Source organism: Hyperolius riggenbachi, chromosome 9 (assembly GCF_040937935.1).
Source record: "Hyperolius riggenbachi isolate aHypRig1 chromosome 9, aHypRig1.pri, whole genome shotgun sequence".
NCBI lineage: Eukaryota > Metazoa > Chordata > Amphibia > Anura > Hyperoliidae > Hyperolius > Hyperolius riggenbachi.
In genome coordinates, this window is record NC_090654.1 from 123,503,274 (window position 1) to 123,528,320 (window position 25,047).

Below are 25,047 nucleotides of genomic sequence, written 5' to 3' on the forward strand. Positions count from 1 at the left end.
ATTGTATCTTTTTTTTTTCTTCCTTAAATGCTTTATCATGTATGTCTCTTGTTTAGTGCACTATTCTTCATGTCCTTGTAGATGTTGAGCTCTGTTGCCAAACCCAATTCCAGGCACGATTATGTCATGCTTGGCGAAATAAATGATTCTGATTCTGATTTAGAGTCTAGCCTGTCTAATACCCCCTTATCTGTGCCTAAGCACAAATTTTAATTTGATCCCTCAGCTGTGTCAGTTGACTGCCATGACAGAGATCTAATTTGTAAACACTGGATGTTAACAATATGTCTGCTTCCATGAAAGCAGGAAGTAGACAAACTGCACATTTATTGCAGGATTTGTATTAGCTGTAACAAAAATGTTTTACTTTTAAGGTTATTATGCTGTTGCTTATCTTGTAGAGCAGAGAGCAAGTTTTGAGTTCAGTTCCACTTTAAAATGTTTCCACAAACCTGAAGGTGCAAGTTGGTGGCTGGAAGTGGCAGTTTTGTGCAAGCACCTGCAGCAAGAACTTTTCTGTTTCTAAAGAGGCAAAGGTCATCCTGTGATAGTTAAAAAGTATGCTCACAGCAGTTGCATTACTCGTGCTTTCAGATGCACAACTGCTATTTATTCACGATCTTTCTGCAAAACTTGTCATGGTCCAACAGACTAGAAAGGGCTTTTAAAATTGCCCCAGCTAAAATTTTAATAGTTTTTAATTCAATGTCAGGTTTGAAGAAATTGGGCCAGTCCGGATGGACGGCTCCCAGCGGCTCGTTTTGTCACCGCCACGAAAAAGCACTTGACATCCTTTGTCTCTGTGGACGCCACCTGCTTCATGCAGCTTCTTGGAAAACTATCGAATGCAGCACTTGAGCAATCTAAGGCAAATGCTGGTAAACTGTGAGATGAGCAATCACCTCAGTTACAACACAGTAGATCCCTAGCAGTAAACGCTGGGGATAAATGTTAGCAGTTGTCCGTCTCAACCGGCCCTTACTGTACTTTCTAGTAGTTTACCTACACCAGTCTTTAACCTTTGTACCTGGGGTACCCTTCAAATAATTTTTGGATCTCCGGGACCCCCTGCATTAGTGGAGAGTGTGTGGATTTATCTTTCAGGTGGCATGGTCTTTAAAAGAAGGTGCGGCTAAAAACGTTATTAACTGTAGCAGCCTTCTGTTTAGTCCCCATTCCATGTTCCTTTTTAGCTCCCTATTACAGTAACCTGTGGTAGTTTGTATTCTAGCTCCCACAATTATAGTGTGCCCTAGGGCTCTTTACTATACTTCCTCACTATACTGCTTTTTTCTACTGTGCTCCTATACTGATCCCCAATGTAGCCCCTCCTTTTTAGAGGAGCCAAGAAGGTACTTTTTCACCCTGCCAACTGAGGCCAGTCTCACCGGAGGGAGAAATGCCAGGGAACCCCTGCAATGTCCTCAAGGAACCCTGGTTGAGAAAACCTGACCTACACAGCAGGTGGTTAGAAAATCAGACTTCGTAAATATTCAGCACCGCAGCTGAAAGCAAAACACAGTATTAGGACCTAATTCTCAAATCCTCCTTTTGGAATACTTAGCCTGTCATGTCTGAAGAACATCACAGTAGGAGATGTCACTTTTGAAACCTTTCAGAAAAATTGTGCAACAACACTTTTTAGTACAACAGTAAAAGTGCAGTAAGCAGCAGTAATCTTTATGTCAATTGTCAAGCAGTCAGGAAAGAGGACGACACAAAAAAAATCTCTGCATAGGACTGCAAATCTTACATAAACACTACAATACTTCCTACCTCTATAATCCCATCCGTTGAACACGAAGGAGCCATTAACAGAAGAGTAATTCACGCACACAAATACATATATTCTTCAAAAGCAAAAAGCTTTGACATTTATGGAAAGTTATTTTTTACAGAGGTACTACCAGATTTGTAATGCTGTGGCCCACTAGGTGAGAGTTTGAGAGCCATAGGCCTACAGGATTAACCTAAACCATGGTCAATGTTTCAAAATGCTGCAAGCACTAATGCAGTACAGAAAGCATGAGTCAAATACAGCCATCGTGGTGGTTATTCTGAATGGTGCACAGCTACCAATATTGTTTTTATTAGAGTGAAACTTAAAATGTACCTAAACCAAAGTGAGAAAAAAAAAAAAAGTTGCTATCCCAGCCTGCATGGGGGACAAGGGGTTAAAAAGTTTCAGGGGGGGGGACCCCACATAATTTTTTTTTAAAAAATTCCCACACTCTAAACATAAAAAAAAATTGGGAAAAAAGGAAAAAATGCCATATTGCGGCTGTATAGCGATCCCTGGCCAAAGCGCTGTGGCTGCGTATAGACCCCCTGGAAACCCCGTCAGGAAATTCCGCTTTCGTTTGATGCATGTAAAATTACACTACCGTTAGGTTTGCTACTAAAAGTGACATTTACCGCATTTAAAACTATACTTTTTCCCTTCTAAACTTTAAAATCGATTTTCTCAAAAACTATAAGGTCTTTTTGAAAAATTGTTTTTTCCTCTTATTCCTAATGATCTCCTTAACATATCCTGCAAATGTAGGGTTTCTAGCATTTAAGGTGGATTTGCTGTTAACCATTAAAGTCGGCAGGTTTTTAAATGTGTTTTTTTTTCCTTTGAAACTTTAAAATCGATTTTCTCAAAAACTATAAGGCCGATTTGAAAATTTTTTTTCCTCTTGTAGCCACTGGGGGCCCCTACAAGCTCTAGGGCCCTGGGGCAGCTGCCTCCTTTGCCTTAATAGTAGCGCCGGCCCTGAGTGGAGTCCTAGCTGAATGGTGGCTGAACCACACAGAAACCATGAGGTTCAATCATCCATGTGAACTAGACCTCAAACTGTACATAAAGTTGCAAAATAGTTTTCCATCAGTATTAACGTTTTACAGATGGTGTGAAATATGCAATGCCAGTGATCCACACATGCTGGCAGATTTAAAAAGCTGGTCTGGAAAATTCTGAGCATTCTTCTAATTTGTTAATGTAGTCTCATAATACACTTCAAGTAAACATCACACTCAAAAGCCGAAGACAAAGAAGGAAGCCTAAATATTCAAAGTATAACCTCAGAGTACAAATGCAAAACAGCTTAAAGCATATCTCTGGTCTATAAAAAAATGAGTTATGCTAATGCTAAAAAGTTATATTGTCCCAGCATGTTGTCTGTAATAAGAGTCACTGGAGCCCTGTATCTCTGGATTCCAGCAGGTAGCGCCACACCCTTGATGAAAAAGGGCCTCTGCCTTTCTATATCTGATATCTGGCATTCCAGTGACTTAATACAGACGACGTGCCAGGGCATTATATTTATTCAGGATTAGCATGTCAGTACACCAGAGTTGAGCTTTTAAGTTCAAGCACATACTAGAGAATATTCAGATAAGTTCTGCATGATCTTGGTCATGAATATAGCAAAGGTACGCCACATTGTCGTTTAGTGATCCACCACCAGGACTGTGGAGTTGGTACAAAAATCATCCGACTCCAACTCCTCATTTTATGAAACCAGCGACTCAGACTCCAGGTACCCAAAATGACTCCGACTCAGTCTAATTTTTACAAAGGCTATGGGGATTTGGTACAAAAATCATCAGACTCCGACTCAGACTCCTCAGTTTACAGAAACCACCGACTCCGACTCCAGGTACGCAAAAGTACTCTGACTCCTCGACTCCGACTCCACAGCCCTGTCAAACACAGTGAATCGCTAAATGGTGAATGAGCGCACTGTCTATTTGTTACCTATACTGCAGGATGCCCCTTACTGAAGGTTGCCCTGTACTGCAGGATCCCCATCAGCCCAACATCCCTTCTCTCCTTTCCACTGAACAATACATGCTCTCAGCAACAGCCATGAAACATGTCAGTACAGAACTAGTTCTCCAAAATGCCACCCTAACCACCAATCAACGATCACCAAGAATTACATTAACTAAGAGTGCGTGTGTGAGCTTCGTTTTTGTGGCTCCATTGTAACGGACACCCATTCTTTTCATAGTGGTACTCGTACATTTATTTACCCTAGCAGAATTTGTGAAATATTGGCCTTAAAAGGGTCAGGGCAGCTCTTGAGAAATTCTGCTGGTGTGCATGGGAGTGGGAAATGCACAGGGCAGTTAGGCGAATGTCATTGGAGGACCGGAGTGTATTGCCTGGTGTATATCTGTCAACAAGCTCCAATATGTATGTAGGGCAGGATTTGTGCACAGATTTATAGACCAGGCATAGAATCTTGAAACTTATCCTGAACCGGATAGAGAGCCAGTGCAGGGATTTACAGGGGTGGGGGGATAATTTTGGAGCAGTGAGAAAAATGAAGTTGAATATCTGATGTTTTGGATGTCCATGAGCTACAGCTGCATAGGAAATTTGGTCAGAGTTAATGGCAAGAAGAATTCAGAAAGTTGTCAGAAAATATTGGAATTATAATTACTGAGAATTATCACTCATCAGCCCAGAAACTGTGCATAAGACACACTTGGACATTCCAACATGGCAATCCCAAACAAAGCCAAATCCATCCATCAGAAAACCGTAAAGGTTCTGGAGTGGCCATTACAGTCTACTGACCTATCATTGAGCCAATTTAGGGAGATCTGAAATGTAAAGTTCATGCAAGAAAGCCCAAGAATCTACAAGAACTGGAGGCTTTTTGACAATATGAATGGACAGCTTTACCATCTAAAAAATTAAGTTCCCCATCCACAAACATCACAAAAGACTACAAGCCCTCATTTATGCTAAAAAGGGGAATACACAGCATTAGGAATTAAGGTCCTCCAAACTTTTGAACCATCTCAGTTTTTAAATTAAAATCCAATGAGTAATAAAAGATGTGTTTTGGCAAATTACTCATGTTTTCATTGAAGTTAACCTGAGATGAATGGATGCAAACGTTTTAGACATGCCTGGGGCTTCTTCCAGCCCCCTTCGGTCTGCTTCGTCCCTCGCTGCCATCTTCCATTATGGCTCCCAGTAACTTAGGGAGTTGGGACTTACTGCGCATGCGCAGCGCAGCCACGTGCGCCACACCCCCGTCGCTGGGGGCATTCTGCGCCTGCGCAGTACTACTGCACAGGCGCAAACACTCCCGTTCATGGGAGCGCGATGGGGAGAGTGTGCGGTCACACTGCGCCGACTGGCTGAAGTTGCCAGGACCATAGCTAAGTAATGACTGAGGAGGATGGCGAGGGAGCGATCAGGCCGAAGGTGGCTGGAGGAAGCCCCGAGTACGTATAAAACGTTTGCATTCATTCATCTCGCGTACACTCCAAAGAATGGTACACATTTTACAAAACCTGCCAGGGTGTGCACACTTATGAGCACAACTATACCCACAACTGTACCTCCCAGGACTAAGATTACATCTTCCTTTGGGTAATATGTGCCATGTTTACACCCACGCAACCGCTTAACATGCTCAATAAAGGTTCCATCACCCTTCTCATAGCTCCTGTGGGGCAGACCTTGAGATTCACTGCCTAGGCAAAGTTACCTGATGAAGGGCCACTTTTCACTAATAAAAGACACTTTTCTTGGCAAAGTAATACTTCATACAGTGTAAAATGAGAGCAACTTGTGAACGCATGCCAGACTGGAGTGTATGTGACAGGTCCACTTTGAAAAGAGGCAGTGCTGCATTTCCATACCTGCGTCCTCTATGAACTCCACACACTTCTTCACAAAGACTGGAATAGGCCTGTCTGGGGTCACCAACTCTTGAAGTGGCTTGCCGAAGTAATTGCTCTCCCAGTTCCGTCTTGTAGGTGGATTAAAAGACTTTGTCTTCTTTTTCTACCACAGAGAAAATAAATAAGTATTAACAGATTTTGTACTAATTGTGATCTCCTGCACAAGTTTATAGAAGCTTAGACCACTAGACATAATATAACGGCTGACTCAAACAGTTCTTGTCATGAAAGTTTACATTCTTGTTTATTTGCAGCACTTCTGAAAGGTGCAATGATATTAAATTCCTTGCTCCCTAAGGCCCGGTTCACACCTGTGTTAAAAAAACAGTCCGTTCGCGGATTGGAATGGATACCGTACAAACAGATCCATTGTTAACCTACCTCGCGTCACGTGAGTACGTTTCCTCCTTCAACCCGGAGGGAGGAAGCGTGGTAGTCACATGACGCGAGGTGGGACGCAATTGAAGGAGGAAGAAGACTGAAGCCTGGAAGAAACTGCCCGGCAGCAATTGAAGACGGAACCCTGGGTAAGTTTTAATCCTACCTCATCCGCCCAGCTGCTGAAACTTTTCTCACCTGCCCGGCTGCTGCAACAAGAGTGGCAACAAAGTGAAAACGGATCCGATCGACCGGTGATCAGATCCATTTTCACGGATCCGTTTGCCAGTGTGAACCTAGCCTTACACATCCGGTGAAGCGGAAACCGGATCAGTTTTACCAGATACATTTGGCTTAATTGCTCAATGTGAACCGAGCCTAATATTTTAAGAAAAAGTTTTTAACTAAACAGTGTCTGGTTCCTTGGCCAGGATGCCTGGTATTTTGGGATTTCACTGAGAACAGCCTTAAGGCTGAACTATTCCTCCACTCCCTTCCTCTTTCTTGTACCCAAATTGCCTCTCTGCAGGTTTCTATTCCCTGTAACAATCAAACTCTGTCTACCCACATTTCATACAGCCATGAAGAAGCAGAAAGGAACTTTGCACTTCCTATTTTTATGAAAAGAAATTCAGCCAAGAAACGAGCAGAGACTCTGGAGGCAGCGCATAAACTTACAATTCCAACTCCCCTAACTGCATATTGATATAAGAAGTACGTAGTATACTAATGATGTATTTCCAATTTTGAAAGCAAGCATGCAACATGCAAGGCATGACAATATGAATACCATAGTCAGAATACTTTGAAGAATCTTAACCTGTCGAGACATTTTTCCTGTGCACTAGCTATGGATTTTGCATGCGCTTGCAAAGTCCCATTTTCCTGTACTGCATGTGACAGAAAAGCAACCATACAAAAAAAAAAAAAAAAAAAAAAAGAAGAAGAGCAGCATGTCGTGCATCATAAGAATGGGAATAGCAACATGGCCTATAAGAGAGCCCATGTCACAGCAATTCCTTGATGACATGTGATATGGAAAAGTGGATCAAATCACGTGCAGTGGGAGCTGGGCCTTAGAACTTGTTTTTTTCATTAATTAGGAAAAAAAAATCACAAACATTTAATAAACATCCAGATTAAGAAAAGGACAATTTTTGTCTAGGTAAAAATGGGGGCTCAGTTTAAGCACAAATTGGTTTAAATGAAAGTATATACCATATATGGTAAATGTAATTTACATTTATTTTAGGACGAGTCATTCCAAGGCTAAAGGTTGCCTACTACGATAAACACTGGCCACCAAATTCTTAGTTTACAATAATTCAGATTATTTGTGGAGTATAGTTGAGTTTCTGCACACAGAAAGAAAAAGCTAAATATGTAAAAGATGGTTTGTAGAAGTGGTTATAAGATTTTTGTACCAGTAAGGTACTACTGTAATAAGGTTTTAAGAATCAACAAAGGCTTTATTAGGTTAGTATTGCATCAGACAATGCTAAGCCAGCGGCAGCAACGGTGCGAGTATTAGATCAGATCTTTGCAGAGATCTCATCCACCACTGAGTGGGGCAAGGAGACAAGCAGGTAAACGATTGGCACCCAATAGATATGAATAATTTACCTTATCTAGCAGTATATGGTGGTCATCAATAAGTAATCTCAAGTAGTCTAAAAACTTGGCTGAGGTGGCCCAAACTAGGCACCTCTGCCAGGAATCTAATGTGTGTACAGCCACCCTACAGTGCTGCCGAAAAAAATCAGGAGCACCAGATCATCTTGGCCAAGCACATAGTTTTCCTCCTTAAAAAGAAACCAGAGACAAATAAAAGCCATCTTGCCAGGCCGCTCCGATCCTCTACTGGCCGCCCTGGTAAACTAGCGGCCAGAAGTACCAAGACCCTGTGCAGTAGAACTACGCAGGCGCAGACCACTCCCAGCCAAGGGAGCACAACTGGGATGCGCGTGCGGCCAGGCATGCATGCCTGACTTCAGAGGTGTGGAAAAAATACAAGGCAAGGCCCTGACTAGCACTAGAGGACCTTTGACCCGGAACTGATATGCCCCGCGAATGTGCAGTAACTACTTTGTGGCCACTCTGCACTGCTGAGAGTGCTGTGAGCGAGCATGCAGAAATAAAAGTCGCTGGGAGTGCAGTTGGCGTGCGGACAGAGAGACCAAAACAAAGTAGCTACTGCACATGCACAGGTTGTATCCAGTTCAGCACCTAGTATCAGAGGAATGCCGGGCAAACAGAGTCTTATATGGGGACTAAGCAGTACAGCAGGAGATAACCTGTAAGCAAGTGCCTACGGTTTTATTTTGCTTTTTTTTTTTTTTTTTACCTCGGACACCCTTTAAACCATTCAGTTATGTGCTTAGCCTATAGCCTATACTGCAGAAAATCTAGGTTGCGTTGCTGTGAGATGTGAAGTGCCCGATTATCATGGCTGCTGGCATTGCTTTCCTCCTTACCCTTTCTTCTCTGTTGTGCGTTGCAGGTCACACCCCTCCTCCATGCCCTGGTGCAACACTACACAACACTAACCTGCAGCCTAGCAACACGTTTGTACAGCACCAGGCCGCAAACTGTTGCCTAAGGTAGAGAGTCCCAATTGGTGGTGGATGTGGTGGTGTGTGTGTGTGTGTACACACATATCCTTAAATTCCACATGTAACTGTTGTGCCAACTCACACTACGGAGGGCTACAATCTCTTATCTCACCAGGAATTAGCCAGTCATTAGCAGCCACTGACAACACACTCATTATGGCAGTCAAAAGAGTTGAAACAAGCTGTTGCCAACATTAGCCATGGCAAGCTTGTTTATAACGTACAGTCTATTCGGTATTGGAAGTTGTAAGGTGGAAATAATTTCATTTGGACATATGCTAATAAAAAGAAATACTTCATACCAAAGTATCTAGTATTTAAGTGGGACCACAATAAGAATATACAGACGTTTTATATTTAAAAGATTTTCATCCTCTTCAGAGGAAAAAAAAAAAAATCAATTCCCCTTCTGCACACATTGAACTAACAAAGCACTTATCTGTAAATAGAGGTAGCTATGAATGAAGGTTATTGATTGGAAGGGGCTGTAAATTTCTGACCAAGCAGCAGCAACCGACTCACAGCCGCATAGAGAAAAGAAAACTAGCTGAACAGACATGCAATTGATCAGACTAATTTCTTTCATTGAAACCTGATTGAGAAAGAATTTTGGAATGTGAAGCAATTGATTGCTTACTGGGGAATAACTGAATGTACGTATAAAAAGACCAAAGCATGCTCACCACAAGGAATACAACAGATAATACAGTGAGATTACTATGGGGAAATGCAAAGAATGCATGAGTTAACCTAGCCACCCTGCCCAGTAGTGTTTAGTCCCTGAATAAAAATATCTGCTGCGTCATATTCATCAGAGTTGTCTTGACTGTAGGCCTGGGTAAGATTCTTGATCATGTGTTTTATTTTTATTTATTTTTTTTGGGCGGGGTGGGGGGGGGGGGGGGGAGGGATTGGGGGGTACCTTTTTCTTTTGTTCTTTCTACCTGATATTGAGTACAACTTTTTTTCTGTTATTTTTTCTGTTTCTGCATCTAATTAACTTTTTGTTTAAATTTAAAAAAAAAATGTGAAAAGGAAAGACAACAGGATTTTGGAATGGAGTAAGGGAAAATACACATCTGCAGAAAATTATGGAAGTTATTATGGAATTATGGAAGAGGACTATTTTTCTTTGCACTAGTAATGTGCGCATTTTAAGTCACGTGTCACCCACGGAAAGCCTATGGCAGCTGAGGTCAGCTATGGGAGTAGCACACAGTGCGTAACATTTTGCTGCAGGTCACAAATTTTTCCCCCACATGCGAGAACTGCATTTAAATCTGGTCCATTGATTAACATGGGCTGGCAAATCAAATGCATATAATCATACTGCAGGGGTCCCCAACCCTCGGGCGGCGGCATACTACCAGGCCGCGAGACGTTTTGCGCTGCGCAGAACTCTTCTCACAGCAGCGTGGGCGCATCCCATGGCTGCTGTGTGGAGTCAGGAAGCAGGGCAGCGGTTTCCATAGTAACGGCGATATACATTGCCGCTACAGGGAGCCTCTCTCCTGCTTCCTGACTCTATACAGCAGCCGCGAGATGCGCTGCTGTTAGATTATGACACACGGACTATGGAGGAAGCGGCCGCCAGCTCATACGGTCACAGGAGTGGGCGGCCTCGGGATGGAGGGGGGAGTAGGCACTGGGACAACTATGCCAGCTAATTATTCAGGGGCAACTATACTAGCTATACTGCGGGGCACCTATACTTTCTATACAGAGGCAACTATGCTAGCTATACTGGGGGCACCTATACTTTCTATACAGGGGCAACTATGCTAACTATTCGGGGGCAACTATGCTAGTTATACTGGGGGAAACCATGCTAACTATACAGTGGCAGCTATGCTAGCTATACTGGAGGCACCTATGCTAACTAGTTATACCGGGGGCACCTATGCTAACTATACAGGGACAACTATACTATCTCTACTGGGGCAACTATACTAGCTACCTATTCTGGGGCAAATATACTAGCTATACCAGGGTAACTATACTACCTATACTGGGGAAACTATACTAGCTATACTGGGGTAACTACTCCCTATACTGGGCAAATCGGGGGGTTTGCTGCCCAACCCCCATCCCCCCTTCCCCCTGTTCCCCAGAAAAAAGTTCGTTCTGCATAGCAGTCCCTGGGCTGAAAACTGCATGAGGTGAAGTTGCGTGCAATATCAAGTGTGACCCCAGCACAAAGGTGCTCCCTAAACTTATAGATGGGCACCAGATTTGGCCAAAAGATAGATCCTTTTCAGATCACAGAGCAATCTATTCATGTTGCAAACTACATATATATTTTTATTAGTGCTCAGCATGAAATCTATGGAACCATTGTAAATCGTATTGTCCCCACGGGGCCCCAGAACTGGCTGATGGCTCCCTTCAGTTCTCCCCGGAAACTAATAGCGCTCCCCCAAGGCCCCTGCTGAGTACACATGGCAGTGGAGCAAATTCTGTTGTCTGGTTGGCAAGCTTCCTCCCAGTCTGTTTGCTTCCATCACCATTCCACCTCCCTTTTCCCCGGCACCTGTTTTCAGTGACCCGGCAGCATGTACATACTTTCACAACATTCCACCATGCCATGGTGAAGATGGACACAGACTGGAGGGAGCATGGAGGATGTACAGGTGCGTTCATTTAACTGACGCAAGTACTCTGCAGGTGCTCCAGGGGAGACTTATTAGTGGGAAGGAGACATGTGGGGCCCATCAGTAGCTGCAGAGCCCTGGGCTATAGCCTAATGCAGTGTCTCACCAATTTCAAGCTTGATCTTCTGGTAAGATCAATAGCGCTGAACAATTAAATCTGTAAATCGATCAAAAATACAATTGGACGGCCATGTTGGGACATAAATCTCCGGCATATTTGATCACAGTGATATAATCTGCCAGAGAAAATCAATTAGCATATGGGCACCTCAACAGTGGTAAACATGTCTGTTACTTCAAGATGTACACAGTGTCATAATTGAAAGGTTGTTTTTACCAATCTGTTTCACAGTAATCTAAAAACACATAAGGAAGTCCGAGAGACTTGGCTCATCAGTCTAAACATGGAAAAAAAAGTTTTAAAAAAGGTCCTTTTTCAATAGCAAAGGTTCTTTTATTCAATCATATTTCTCTGAGCATGTGAAAGGCAGTATTCAAAGAAACAACTGTTTAATGGTAAGCATACGGTATCATGATGTATACACATGTACAATTATTGTCACCAGCAGGGCTCAGGATTCAACACCCCCTGGACGACTGTTCGTGGCAGACGTATGTATAGATGCTGTTGCTATGGAAAGGCTAATTTAACAAAGAACCTGTCGACATCTGCTGATCCATGAAACAGACAAATAAGTGCCCCCTTTTGGCTCAAGCATGTACATAAAGCTTTGTGCACACTGCGTCGGGTGCGACAGCGAGTGAATCACCTGCCAAATCGGTTCACAGAGTCATGGCCAAGGGCATATGTGACACGGCTGACCCCCTGGAACACTAGAGAGCGATTGGCTCTCATAGGCAGAAGTCTATGAAAGCTGATCGCCAGGATTGGCTGGCTGGGGGGAGGGAGGGGTTTGGAAAAAAATAAACAGTAACAAATAAGTAAATAAGAAAATAATGACAAATATTTATTTAAAAAAATATATATACACTAGGGGGGCGAACAGACCCCACCAACAGAGAAAGGGGGGGGATCACTAGTGTGCTGTGCGGCCCTGCAGCTTGGCCTTAAAGCTGCAGTGGCCTATTTTGAAAAAAAAAGTAGCCTGGTCTTTAGGGTGGTTTAGCACTGTGGTCCTGAAGTGATTAAAATGGTTTGGATGCTTTCTGAACTTTCAAGAGCATCTGCAACTATGAGGGACAGATGTACGAAGGTTATAAAAGGATCCAGTCAGGGAGATAGTTTATGCGCTTGCAGCTTTTCTTTCCTCTAGAGGTTGAACTTTATGGACACATGCCTTTTTTCAATGTATGTAACCGTAACAGAGAACAGGTGCTATTAGGTTTGTGCCAATGAAATCTGTTTACAGATTGCTCAAATCAATTGTTTTGGTGAATAGCCACCATTAAACTCACAGCTAATTATCTGTCTCAGTGGAGATCTGGTAATATTCCTCTCCTCACTGCAGTAAAATACTACCGTGCATCACCCCTGTGCTGCCCACAGCCCCTCCTGCACTCCAGCCCATCCGATCTTCAGCCTTTTCTGATCAATGCTCCATCCACAAAATGAACGAACATTGACAGAGGGAGGGCCTACTTTTCACATATTTCTGCTAGATTCAATGTTTTAAGCAAATGTAACATCCTAGGCATTGAAAAGGTTATTTGGTGTATGTCCAGCTTTCATACATGGGATTAAATGAGCAGCATATACTAACAGCCGCTGTTTCCCAATAAAGTGATGAAGTAGCACATGGAACTATAACATTTAACAGCATTATCGTGCTCCCCAGCAAGAGGACTGTTACTGTCTGCTTCATGTTTAAATAAAAACAAATACAAAAAGGGAAATGCATTGTTGATGTTGATGTGCCGAGGAGATTTCAATCAAACAGATGACATTAAAATAGAGCATATGGTGTAGGGAAAACAAACCATTCTACAACAGCAAGGACATAAGTGAAGGAGCAGGGAAAGAGAATGGTGTTTAAAGCGGTCTTTTAGATTACGGAGTATGTAATGTAAAATTCTAGAATTAGATTACTTACTGTGAACAGCATACTTATGAATGTTTTGCAGTTCCACTCTTTAAAGTAGACACGATCAGTCAAAATGACAGTTTAGGGAAATCGCTATAATGTTTACATCAGGCACAATGAGCACTAAGGAAGGGGGGGGGGGGGGGGGGGTGACAGATACCAGCCTCGCTGATTATTAATTGTGGGGTGGGGGGGGATATGCTGGCTGCACTGATTTCCAAGGGGAGTGCTGCACTTGGGGAACAGTAAGGATCAGGAGGGGTTACTGGCTGCAATACTTTGTTCAGTGCAGATATTAAGGCACTCTTGTCCCCAAGTGTAGCAATTAGTCCCTCCTGGTCCCCAAATGCAGCCATTAACTGCTCCTGGTTCCCAATTGTAGACATTAATCCCTCCCATTTCCCAAGCGCAGGTAGTAACCCTCATCCTTCGCAGTCATCAACTTTCTGGAACCAACTTATAATGGAGTCTTAGAAACAAACATCCAGCTTAAAGAGACTCTGTAACCTCAAAAACATCCCCTGGGGGGTACTCACCTCGGGTGGGGGAAGCCTCCGGATCTTAATGAAGCTTCCCACGTCGTCCTCTGTCCCACGGGGGTCTCGCTGCGGCCCTCCGAACAGCCGGCGACAGACCCGACTGTAAAATCAATATTTACCTTTGCTGGCTTCAGCGGGGGCGCTGTGGCTGCTTTCCGCTCCGAACTACACGGAAATACCCGATCTCAGTCGGGTCCGCTCTACACCCTCAGATTGCCCGTAGAGCAGACCCGACGGCGATCAGGTATTTCCGTGTAGTTCGGAGCCGACAGCAGTCAGAGCGCCTGCGCAGGAGCCGGGAAGGTAAATAATGACGTCATCTTGTACGGAGGGCTGCAGCGAGACCCCCGTGGGACAGAGGACGGCGTGGGAAGCCTCATTAGGATCCGGAGGCTTCCCCCACCCGAGGTGAGTACCCCCCAGGGGATCTTTTGACGTTACAGATCCTCTTTAAGAGGATCAAGTTTTCAAGTCGACTTATATACGGTAACGCAACTTGTGGATAACACCAGTTTATAATGATTTCACTGACCCAGAACAAGTATCCAGATCACATTCCTAATGTGGGACTGCAAAAACCAAAAGATAAGCCTGACAGACCAGCATTGGTATTTATTTTTCAGGGGAATAAAGACTGCAGTCTCAATATTCCTCTTAGTTGAACCTTCCTGGCGGTAACCCCGAAGGTAGTTCGAGGTAAGCCGCGCAGGAGGATTTCTCAGGCCCTGCTGGGCCGATTTGTATATTATCTTTTTTGCTACACGCAGCTAGCACTTTGCTAGCTGCGTGTGCACTCTGATCGCTGCCGATTTTGCAAATTTGCACACAAATTTTAGTAAGCGTGACCCCTGCCTTAAAGTGGACCCAAATTAAAAATACAAGATTTCAGAAATAAAATCTATTTTCTAAATTATAATAATAAATAGCAGCCTTTTTTCAGCTGCATGATGACAAATATAAAATATTTTACATTTATTGGAGGAACCCCTCCCTTCCTTTCAAATTGCCGGGACAAAATCCGGCAAACTGGTGGAGTAGGTGGTGTCCGGCAATGGAGGAATTGCTAATGGCTGCCACCTGTATAACCCTACTTATGAATAGAGAAGGGTGAAAAGTATTCACTGAAATGCTCATAGACTTGAAGGAGTGTTTATTTATCTTTGTACGTGTCAGAGTGGTGCAACTAAATATTTTGAATTAAAAAAATGTTTAGTTTGGGTCCGCTTTAACCACTTAAGGACTGCAGTCATAAAATCCCTTAAGGACTAGACACGTTTTCCATTCAGACCACTGCAGCTTTAATAGTTTATTGCTCGGTCATACAACCTACCTCCTAAAATAATTTTACCTCCTTTTTTTGTCACTAATACAGCTTTCTTTTGGTGCAATTTGATTGCTGCTGTGATTTCTAGTTTTTACTATATTCAACAAAAAAGACCTGAATTTTGTAACAAAACAAAAAAAAAATTCTGTGCTGACATTTTTCAAATAAAGTAAAATTTCTATATACATTTTTGTCCACATTTATTGTGCTACATGTCTTTGATAAAAAAAAAATCCAATAAGTGTATATTTATTGGTTTGGGTAAAAGTTATAGCGTTTACAAACTATGGTGCAAGTTAGCGGAAATTGATTTTTATGGGTTTTTTTCCTACAATGGGGTCACTTGTGGGGTTCCTATACTGCCCTGGCATTTTAGGGGCCCAAAACCGTGAGGAGTAGTCTGGAAACCAAGGCCTCAAAATGACTGTTCAGGGGTATAAGCATCTGCAAGTTTTAATGACAGGTGGTCTATGAGGGGCCGAATTTTGTGGAACCAGTCATAAGCAGGGTGGCCTCTTAGATGACAGGTTGTATTGGCACTGAAGTGCAGGAAACGCAGTATGTTCTCAAATCGTGACCTGGACATGGCAGCAGAGAACATGGGCATGTGATGTATTGGGTGCGTAGACCAATAGGACCGCAATACATTCTTTTTTACTAGACCCATGTTAAGGAGAAGGCCCCAAAAAATGTTAAGTTCGGAAACTTGGGAGTGGTTTCCACTGAAAAGGCTGGGCATGGTAGGGTGTGATTGGGGAGGGGGGGGGGTGGAGATAGATGCAAGCAATGCTTCGGCAAGGCAGATCATGGGGGGGGGGGGGGCGTGGGGGAGCTTGTTCTGAGGGCGATCTGAGGGTGTGGGTGGGTGACTGGGTGCCCGCAAGGGGCAGATGAGGGTCTGATCTGATGGGTAGCAGTGACAGGGGGTGATTGTTGGGTGATTAGAGGAGAGAACAGATGTAAATAATGCACTGTGGAGGTGATCGGGGGAGGGGGGGTTGAGGGCAATCTGAGGGTGTAAGCGGGTGTTTGGGTGCCTGCAAGGGTCAGATTAGGGTCTGATCTGATGGGTAGCAATGACAGGTGGTGACAGGGGGTGATTGATGGGTGATCAGTGGGGAAAACAGATGTAAACAATGCACTTGGGAGGTGATCTGAGGGTGGGTCTGCGGGCGATCTGAGGGTGTGGGCAGGTGATCAGGTTCCCACAAGGGGCAGATTAGGGTCTGATCTGATGGTTGGCAGTGACAGGTGATGATTGACAGGTGATCAGTGGGTGATTACAGGGGAGAATAGATGCATACAGTACACGGGGGGGGGGGGGGTCTGGGAAGGATCTGAGGGTGTGTGGGGGGGTGATCAGGAACCCTCAGGGGGCAGTTTAAGGCCTAATCTAAAAAATAGCGGCGTTGACAGGTAGTGACAGAGGGTGATTACGGGGTGATTGGGTGCAAACAGAGGTCTGAGGGGGTGATCAGGGGGGGGGGGGGGTCAGGAGGGTGCTGTAAGCGATCAGGGGGCGGGGGGGCAGGATCAGTGTTCTGTTGTGCTTACTAGGGGGGCGTCCTCCTGCCCTGGTGGTCCCTCGATCACTGGGACCACCAGGGCAGGAGGCAGCCTGTATAATACGCTTTGTATACATTACAAAGCGTATTATACGCTCACTACGCGACAGATCGGGGGTTAACAACGTCGCGGGTAAGCGGAGCCTAATGTCGGCGGATGCGCTCGCATGTAAGCGTGCGATCCCCGGCTAATAAGTCCCCCAGGTGCCTCTGATCGGCGTTAGGCGGTCCTGGGGGTGCCACTTTGTCGACGCCCATCGGTAGTGGGCGGTCGTCAAGTGGTTAAGATCCTTTTTAAACCTAAAACAAGACATGACAAACATTCATTATAATAATGTTAATGTAATATATAAGTATTACCAGTGGAACTAATGGTTTTAAATTCAGCAATCTAATACGTAGCTGTGCATCTATCCATAGGAACTCCAGTACTCTGTCTGGCCTATATCCAGCTAGGAGACTGAGGTCTTGCAGCTGTCTACCTTACACTTTATGTGTGTGACTACTGGAATGTAAGAGTGCCAGGAAACAGTCTTAAGCCCAATCTACACGATACAATTCTTTGTACGATTCGATTAATTCCGACATGTCCGATCCTGATTAGATTCTATTGAATTCGATTTGCCATTGCAAAACAATGACAAACCGAATCAAATACTGATCGGACATGTCGGATTTAATCGGATCGTAAATAGAATCGTAATACGAATCGTATCGCATAGATGGGGCTTTACATAGTGCTCTCTTTTGGTGTCACATGATCACACCTGAAACCAGAACCAGTGTTCTGTCCACCATTTTGCTTTTATACACTGCTTGATTTTTGCGTTGTTTAATTTTAGATTTAGTTAAGCTTTAAATACTCTGTAACATCAAAAACATCCCCTGGGGGGGTACTCGCCACGGGTGGGGGAAGCCTCCGGATCCTAATAAGGCTTCCCACGCCGTAATCTGTCCCACGGGGGTCTCACTGCAGCCCTCCGAACAGCCGGCGACAGACCCGACTGTGAATTCAATATTTACCTTTGCTGGCTCCAGCGGGGGCGCTGTGGCTGCTTTCAGCTCCGAAGTAGACGGAAATACCCGATCTCAGTCGGGTCCGCTCTACTGCGCAGGCGACGGAAACTTGCACCTGCGCAGTAGAGCAGACCCGACGGCGATCGGGTATTTCCGCCTACTTCGAAGCCAACAGCCGTCAGAGCACCTGCGCAGGAGCCGGGAAGGTAAATATAGACGTCATCTTGCATGGAGGGCTGCAGCGAGACCCCTGAGGGACGGAGGACGGCGTGGGAAGCCTCATTAGGATCCGGAGCCTTCCCCCACCCGAGGTGAGTACCTCCCAGGGGACGTTTTGACATTACAGATCCTCTTTAAGCATGTTACTGGAACACTGTTTTCTTATATTCACTCATCATGTATTGTATAACATTCAATGTCTATTACAGAAATGAAGGTTTCTGGCATTATTCTGGAAATGTTTACATCCTGTGACCAAAATTATTCCACGCTCCTATAAATGCCCTATTTTTAGAACCCCTAAAGTAAAACAACATCCATTAACTTGGAGGACAAGCATGAACGTACAAGTAAACACTTGCTGTGTACCTAGAAGATGAGTCATATAAGCTGCTACTCCAAGAAGAAAAAATAAGTAACTTCTTTGGTCCAAAAAACTGAATAGAAATTTAGGTCAAATCAAAAGCTTCTCTAAACTGCGGAAAACCACAGCAATGATGTCAGAAACAATTTCAATCAGAAAGCCATTGTTCCAAGCAAGCACATTCACTGAATAGCTGTTTCTGGATGCAGCTAAAAAAAAAATTCAAGAAAAGTCCAGGTTGTGCACTCAAATTGCAGTGCTGCTGCATGCACAAACTGTAGCTGTGAAAGCTCTTATTTATCCAGGTCATGGTCTAGCTAAAGTAGAAATAACAGATTAAAACACTGCAGGAACAAAAAAAAAAAAAAAAAAAAAGTGTTGGGTTTAAAAGGGAACTTTAACTGAACGGGGGTAAAGAGTTTCAATTACCCCTGCAGCAGTCCTGTGCCCTCAGAGCCGCTCTGGAATCCTCCGGTCCCCCGCTGTCACTTAGTTTCGTTTTTGACGACTCACCAGTCGGCCGGCCGCCATGCGTATTATTGGACGCATTCCCTACTGCAATTAGCGCTGTTGCGGACCGCAACGCGTACAAAAATACGCGTTGCTGCATATCTACCCGTGCGGGATGTGGCAACGTGTACTTTTGTACAGCGCTAATTGCAGTAGGGAATGCGTCCAATAATACGCATGGCGGCCGGCCGATTGGTGAGTCGTCAAAAACGAAACTAAGTGACAGCGGGGGACCGGAGGATTCCAGAGCGGCTCAGAGCGCACAGGACTGCTGCAGGGGGCTGGTAATCGCCCCAGGTAATTCACTTACCTGGGGCTATTACCAGCCCCCTGCAGCAGTCCTGTGCCCTCGGAGCCGCTCTTTACCCCCCATTCAGTTAAGGTTCCCTTTAAGCTATCTTATTTTTGGTCATTGGACTGGTCTTGTGCCAATTACCTCCTGACTAAAAACAGGAGATAACAGACAAGATAAATGAGAAAAATGACCACGGAAAAAAAGTTACAGCGGACCTGAACTCAGAACTTCCTTTCTGCTCTAATAGACGTGCAGGTAATGTGCGCCCCTGCTTTTCTGTTATGGGGAACGCAACTCCCTCTGCTTGCCTAGCCATAATGGGAGCACACACAGTTACTAATCAGAACACAATGGCCTCAATTCACCAGAGAAGAGATAGTAAGAGATAAAAGGTCGGTATTTTATCTCATGCGGTATTTTAACACTTTGTTTGCAATTCACCACTGTGCGAGTATAGAGAGAGGAGTGTTCGGTAGCAGACGATAATGGTGCGATAATGGAGCGATATGGATGCGAAAACCGAGCGATAAACGGTCGGTAGTTATGCGGTGTTAGTGGTTTGCATGCGATACTTAGCCTCTCTGGATGCTGCAAGTAAAGGATTGTGGGTAGGAGGAGGAGGTTATTACCAGCACGTGACCACAGAGGGTTTTCCTCCCTGTTTTTTGACCTTCTCCTTCCATTACAAATCCCTCCCTCTGTTCTGCATATAAAGCAATATTAAGCATTTACAATATTAAGTGGATGGGTGAAACGGAGGAGGTATTTGGATACATTCTCACACTCCCTCCCGATGAAAAATGTATCCAAATTCCTCCTTTGTTTCAGACATCCACTTAATACTGTAAATGCTTAATATTACTTAATATGTAATCGTGCAAATGGGCTGCTCTCTGGTGCCTTTAATATGTACAGTATAGGCTGTTACTGTGTGCTGCTAGTAAACTAGCTGTAGAGTGAGCTGCAGCAGCTGTGAGAAAAACCACATATCTTCAGGTACATTCAAGTGATAAATAGATGAAAAAATAACTAATGGCCACACCCCCTTTTTTCCCTAGTGAATTGTGATTTTGAGAAAGAATAACGACTAACTATTGCCTATTTATCACACATTTATCACACATTTATCACACATTTATCTCATGGATTTCTCTCTGTCGATATTTCACCCTATACTGTATAATTGCTATTTGGAGATATCACAGGAGGTAAATTAGCTCCCATGAGATAAATAGGTCGGTAACCTCTGGTGAATTGAGGCCTTTGTTTGCAATTCACCACTGTGAGAGGATAGAGAGAAGCGTGTTCGGTAGTAGGCGATAATGGAGCAATATGGATGCGAAAACCGTGCGATAAACGGTCGATAGTTTTGCGGTGTTAGTGATTTGCATGCGATACTGCCTCTCTGGATGCTGGAAGTAAAGGATTTGTGGGTAGGAGGAGGATATTATCAGCATGTGACCGCAGAGGGTTTTCCTCCTTGTTTTTTGGACCCTCTCCTTCCATTACAAATCCCTCCCTCTGTTTTGCATATTAAGCACACTAAGCAATATTAAGTATTTACAATATTAAGTGGATGGGTGAAATGGAGGCGGTATTTGGATACATTTTCACACTCCCTCCCGATGAAAAATGTATCCAGATTCCTCCTTTGTTTCACCCATCCACTTAATATTGTAAATGCTATATGCTAAATAGTGTAAATGGGCTGCTCTCTGGTGCCTGAAATATGTACAGTATAGAGGCTGTTACTGTGTGCTGCTAGTAAACTAGCTGCAGAGTGAGCTGCAGCAGCTGTGAGAAAAAACAGATATCTCCAGGTACATGCAGGAGATCAATAGATGAAAAAATAACGAATGGCCACACCCCCTTTTTTTCCCTGGTGAACTGTGATTTTGAGAAAACAATAACGAATAACTATCGCCTATTTATCGCATGGATTTCTCTCTGTCGATATTTCACCCTATACTTCTAGAGAATTGCTATTTGGAGATATCACAGGAGGTAAATTACCCCCCACGAGATAAATAGGTTGCTAACCACTGGTGAATTGAGGACAATACCTCAGCTCACGGCAAAGCTCTGTATAGGCACTTCACTAGCCTAGGGGGGTCTGGGGCCATCGAACACAAGCTAGATTATCAGCCACCTCAGTCAAGAACCATTATAAGTGTGTGTGCAAAAATGCTACAGGTGTAATAGTTAATAGCAGATCCACTGGACAACATAAGCAGAAACTGCAGCTGGAGATTTCTAGCTACCAAAAATCTCCCATAGTCCTGAATCTCAGATGAGTGGATGACCATCATAGATGGGGACACAAAAGCCCATTTTGCTTGTTTAAATAGTCAAATGGACATTATGACGGTGAGTGGCGAGAGATAGAGGAGTGACCTCCCAAAGCAGGAATAATACAGTTCATGTCTGAAAACCCCCTTCCTTCAGAAATCTACATGATCGCCATGGCAAATGTAACAGAGCTAGCCTCACGACAAAATACAGTATATGTACAGTAGAGTCGATTATCCGGCACCCGATGCAGGATAAGTGTGCTTTCTATTTGCTTGAGACTCAATGGTAAAAACAGGTCTTGCTAATACAGTACTATCCCCCACTCAATATGCATACCATGAACTCTGTACCAAATGTTAAAATACAGTATTTGAAAGTATATTAACTTTGGGGAGCCATGGAACCCAGTCTAAGCACAGCAGCAGAGCCCACAAACAGTCTAACGGCCCTTTTATATTACAATGCTGCAGTAGTGGTGCAATGTAGAACGAGGTGCGACTGAAAAAAATAAACGTGACTTTCAGTACACTTCTGGGAGTTGCAGGGTAAAGCACTGCAGCCTGAGCATTACTTCCACGGCGGCCCAAGTACTTCCGTCGTATTTCGACACAAAACAGTGAGGCATGCAGCATAGACATTTTAGTGGCCACAAAGGAATGCCATGAGGAGCTGTGGCGGGGCAGACTTCCGTGACGCGGTAAGTGTAAAAGGGGCTTAAGAAGTTGGCCTTCACCACTGTGAGTACTGCTGGTTAGTTGAGTTCTGGAAAACCGGGACTCAACTGTATTGGCATTTTTAAACTAAATGGAGGGGAGGCCATTGTGCTGTTTTGTTTGTAGGGAAAATTTATTTTCATATTAAAGTGCTTAGGCCTCATTTACATCTAGCTAGCGCAGATGGTCGTGCAATCCGAACGCAACTCATACGATCGCAAGCCATCTGCGCCGCTGATCCCATCCATTGACAGTGATGGGATAAGCTCTGTGCTTCTGGGCAAAATGCAGACAGCAGTATGCAAGCACTTCCTAGCACATCGTACTGCTGCGCAGTGCAATAGATGTGAACGGTAGAAGGGCCGTCTATGACCTTCTGCCGTTCTTGCGTTTCAGCGCATCATACGCACTTCCAAATGCGCACAGAAGCGCGTATGATGTGAACGAGCCCTTAGACTTTTTCCTCACAGAGTTTGCGTGGGTGGATGGAGAACTACAGAAAGTAAAATGTTTGGCCAATGTTGTATGATAAAATCCTAAAGACACAGACTAATGCAAGTACTCACATAAACCAACTTTAAACATTTTAGGCAGCTACCACTCCTTCCAAAATAAAAAAAAGTAAAACAGGTTCTGTGAGGCAATATTGCGGTCAGCATCCCATTTAGATTCGCCTCTCTTCCTATATTAAGGTGGCCATACACTGGTCGATTTGCCGTCAGATCAGCCAACAGATAGATCCCTCTCTGATCGAATGTGATCAGAGAGGGATCGTATGGCTGCCTTTACTGCAAACAGATTGTGAATCGATCTCAGCATGAAACGATTCACCATCTGTGGAGCTGCCAATGTCCCCCAAGCCCCCCCCCCCCCCCCCCCCCCCCCGCAAAATACATTACCTGATCAGGCCGGCGCGAGTTCCACCGGTCTCCGCTGTCTCTTCTCCGCTCTGGGCTCCAGCTTCACTGTACTTCCTGTCTGGGTAAGTTTAAACAGTAGAGGGCGCTCTACAGTTTAAACTTCCTGTCCGGACAGGAAGAAGTGAAGCCTGCCAGAACCCAGCGGGGAAGGAGCAGCGGGGACACGCACCGGCGGCGCAGGTAATGTATTGCTGCTAGCGTCTGACATTTCGACGCACTCCCGACCTGGCGGCGATCGAGCGAAATCTTCCGCACGGACGGATCGACAGGAACAATTTCGGTTGGAAATTGATCGTTCAGTCAGCGTTTGCGCAACGATTTCACAGCAGATTTGATCACAGTGATAGAATCTGCTGTATATCGGCGGGAAAATAGTTAGGTGTATGGGCCCCTTTAGTGAGGGAATGACAGAACAGAAACGAGAAAATCTCAGCAGGGATACAAATAGCCACAGAAACCTAACAGATGTTTTACCCTTCCCCAATTCAGTGAGATGTTTTGTTACTGTCAAGCTGTGCATAGCTTAGAAGGCAGACAGAACCACATCTGAAGGGAACGTGGTGTGGGACAGACTACACAGTAAACCACACATTACTCACATCCACTAGAGGCAGAATTCAACTATAGTGCATAATACAAGGTAATTTAGGGGTGAACACTGTAGAAAGGGGACAGAGCAGAGCAATCAAGGAATGGCCTTCATGGTCAGTGCTCAGTTAATTTCCAGCTTTCTATCTGGGCAACACTGTGGATAGCACTCTTCTTGCAGCCCTGGGTCTCTGGTTCAAATCCTAGCCTGGGCATATCTGCACGATGTGCACGATGTTTGTATGTTCTCCCTGTGTCTGCATGGATTTCCTCCGGGCACTCCTGTTTCCTCCCTCAACCCCAAAAACCTACAGATAAGTATGGCTCTAGACTACAATGGATAGATGACTATGGTAGGGATTAGATTGTGAGCCACTATATACTCTGTAAAGCGCTGTGGAAGATGCAGACACAATGCAAATACTAAATTATAATGATAGATAAAGGCATATGCAGGTTGATTACTGCCCACTATGCCAAGGCAACCAATCGCTCTACAACTGAAAATCGATTGCACTGATTCGTATACCACACTGCATGTTCTAATAGGTTTCAAAATATAACTATCAAGCATCTGTTGAACTACAAGCATTCTCCTTCGCAAAGCCGTGCAACACTATACAGCCACTGTCCTCCGCTACGCCTCACCCACCTGCTCACAAAGAAACTCTCCAAACTATCCAATCACATTTCTATTTAACTAACCAAAATCAATAGAAAGTGAATATATCAGGAATGTTGGGGGCAACATACAGTGGGTGCGAAAGTTTGGGCAACCTGGTTAATCGTCATGATTTTCCTGTATAAATCATTGGTTGTTACGATCAAAAATGTCAGTTAAATATATCATATAGGAGACACACAGCGATATTTGAGACGTGAAATGACGTTTATTGGATTTACAGAAAGTGCACAATAATTGTTTAAACAAAATTAGGCAGGCGCATAAATTTGGGCACCACAAAAAAGAAATGAAATCAACAGGGCCGGGCCGAGGCAGAGGCTGGAGAGGCTCCAGCCTCAGGGCGCAGTGTAGGAGGGGGCGCACAATTCATTCAGCTGTCATTCCTAATTGTGTATGAAGCAGAAAGAAATAAGAAAAGGGGATACATAGCAGTGACTGCAAGCCAGATAACTAGATATTAAGGTGTTGGGGAGGTTGTGGGCCCTGTGGCCCTCTTAGTCTAATAGCAATAAGTGTGTGACAGCTGGGGTGGGAGGGATGGAGGGGCGCACTTTGGTGTCTCAGCCTTGGGTGCTGGAGGACCTTGTCCCTGCTCTGGAAATCAATATTTAGTAGATTATCCTTTTGCCGAAATTACAGTCT

General features: G+C 44.3%; 1 protein-coding gene across 1 annotated transcript in view; it reads right to left on the reverse strand.

The window, feature by feature from the left end:
* Positions 1 to 25,047, reverse strand: part of ARHGAP5 (Rho GTPase activating protein 5) — a 162,832-nt gene that overhangs the window by 62,453 nt on the left and 75,332 nt on the right. Inside the window, exon 3 of the mRNA XM_068253457.1 lies at positions 5,650 to 5,794. Coding sequence (XP_068109558.1) covers positions 5,650 to 5,794 — 145 coding nt within the window. The remainder of the gene's footprint in view (positions 1 to 5,649; positions 5,795 to 25,047) is intronic.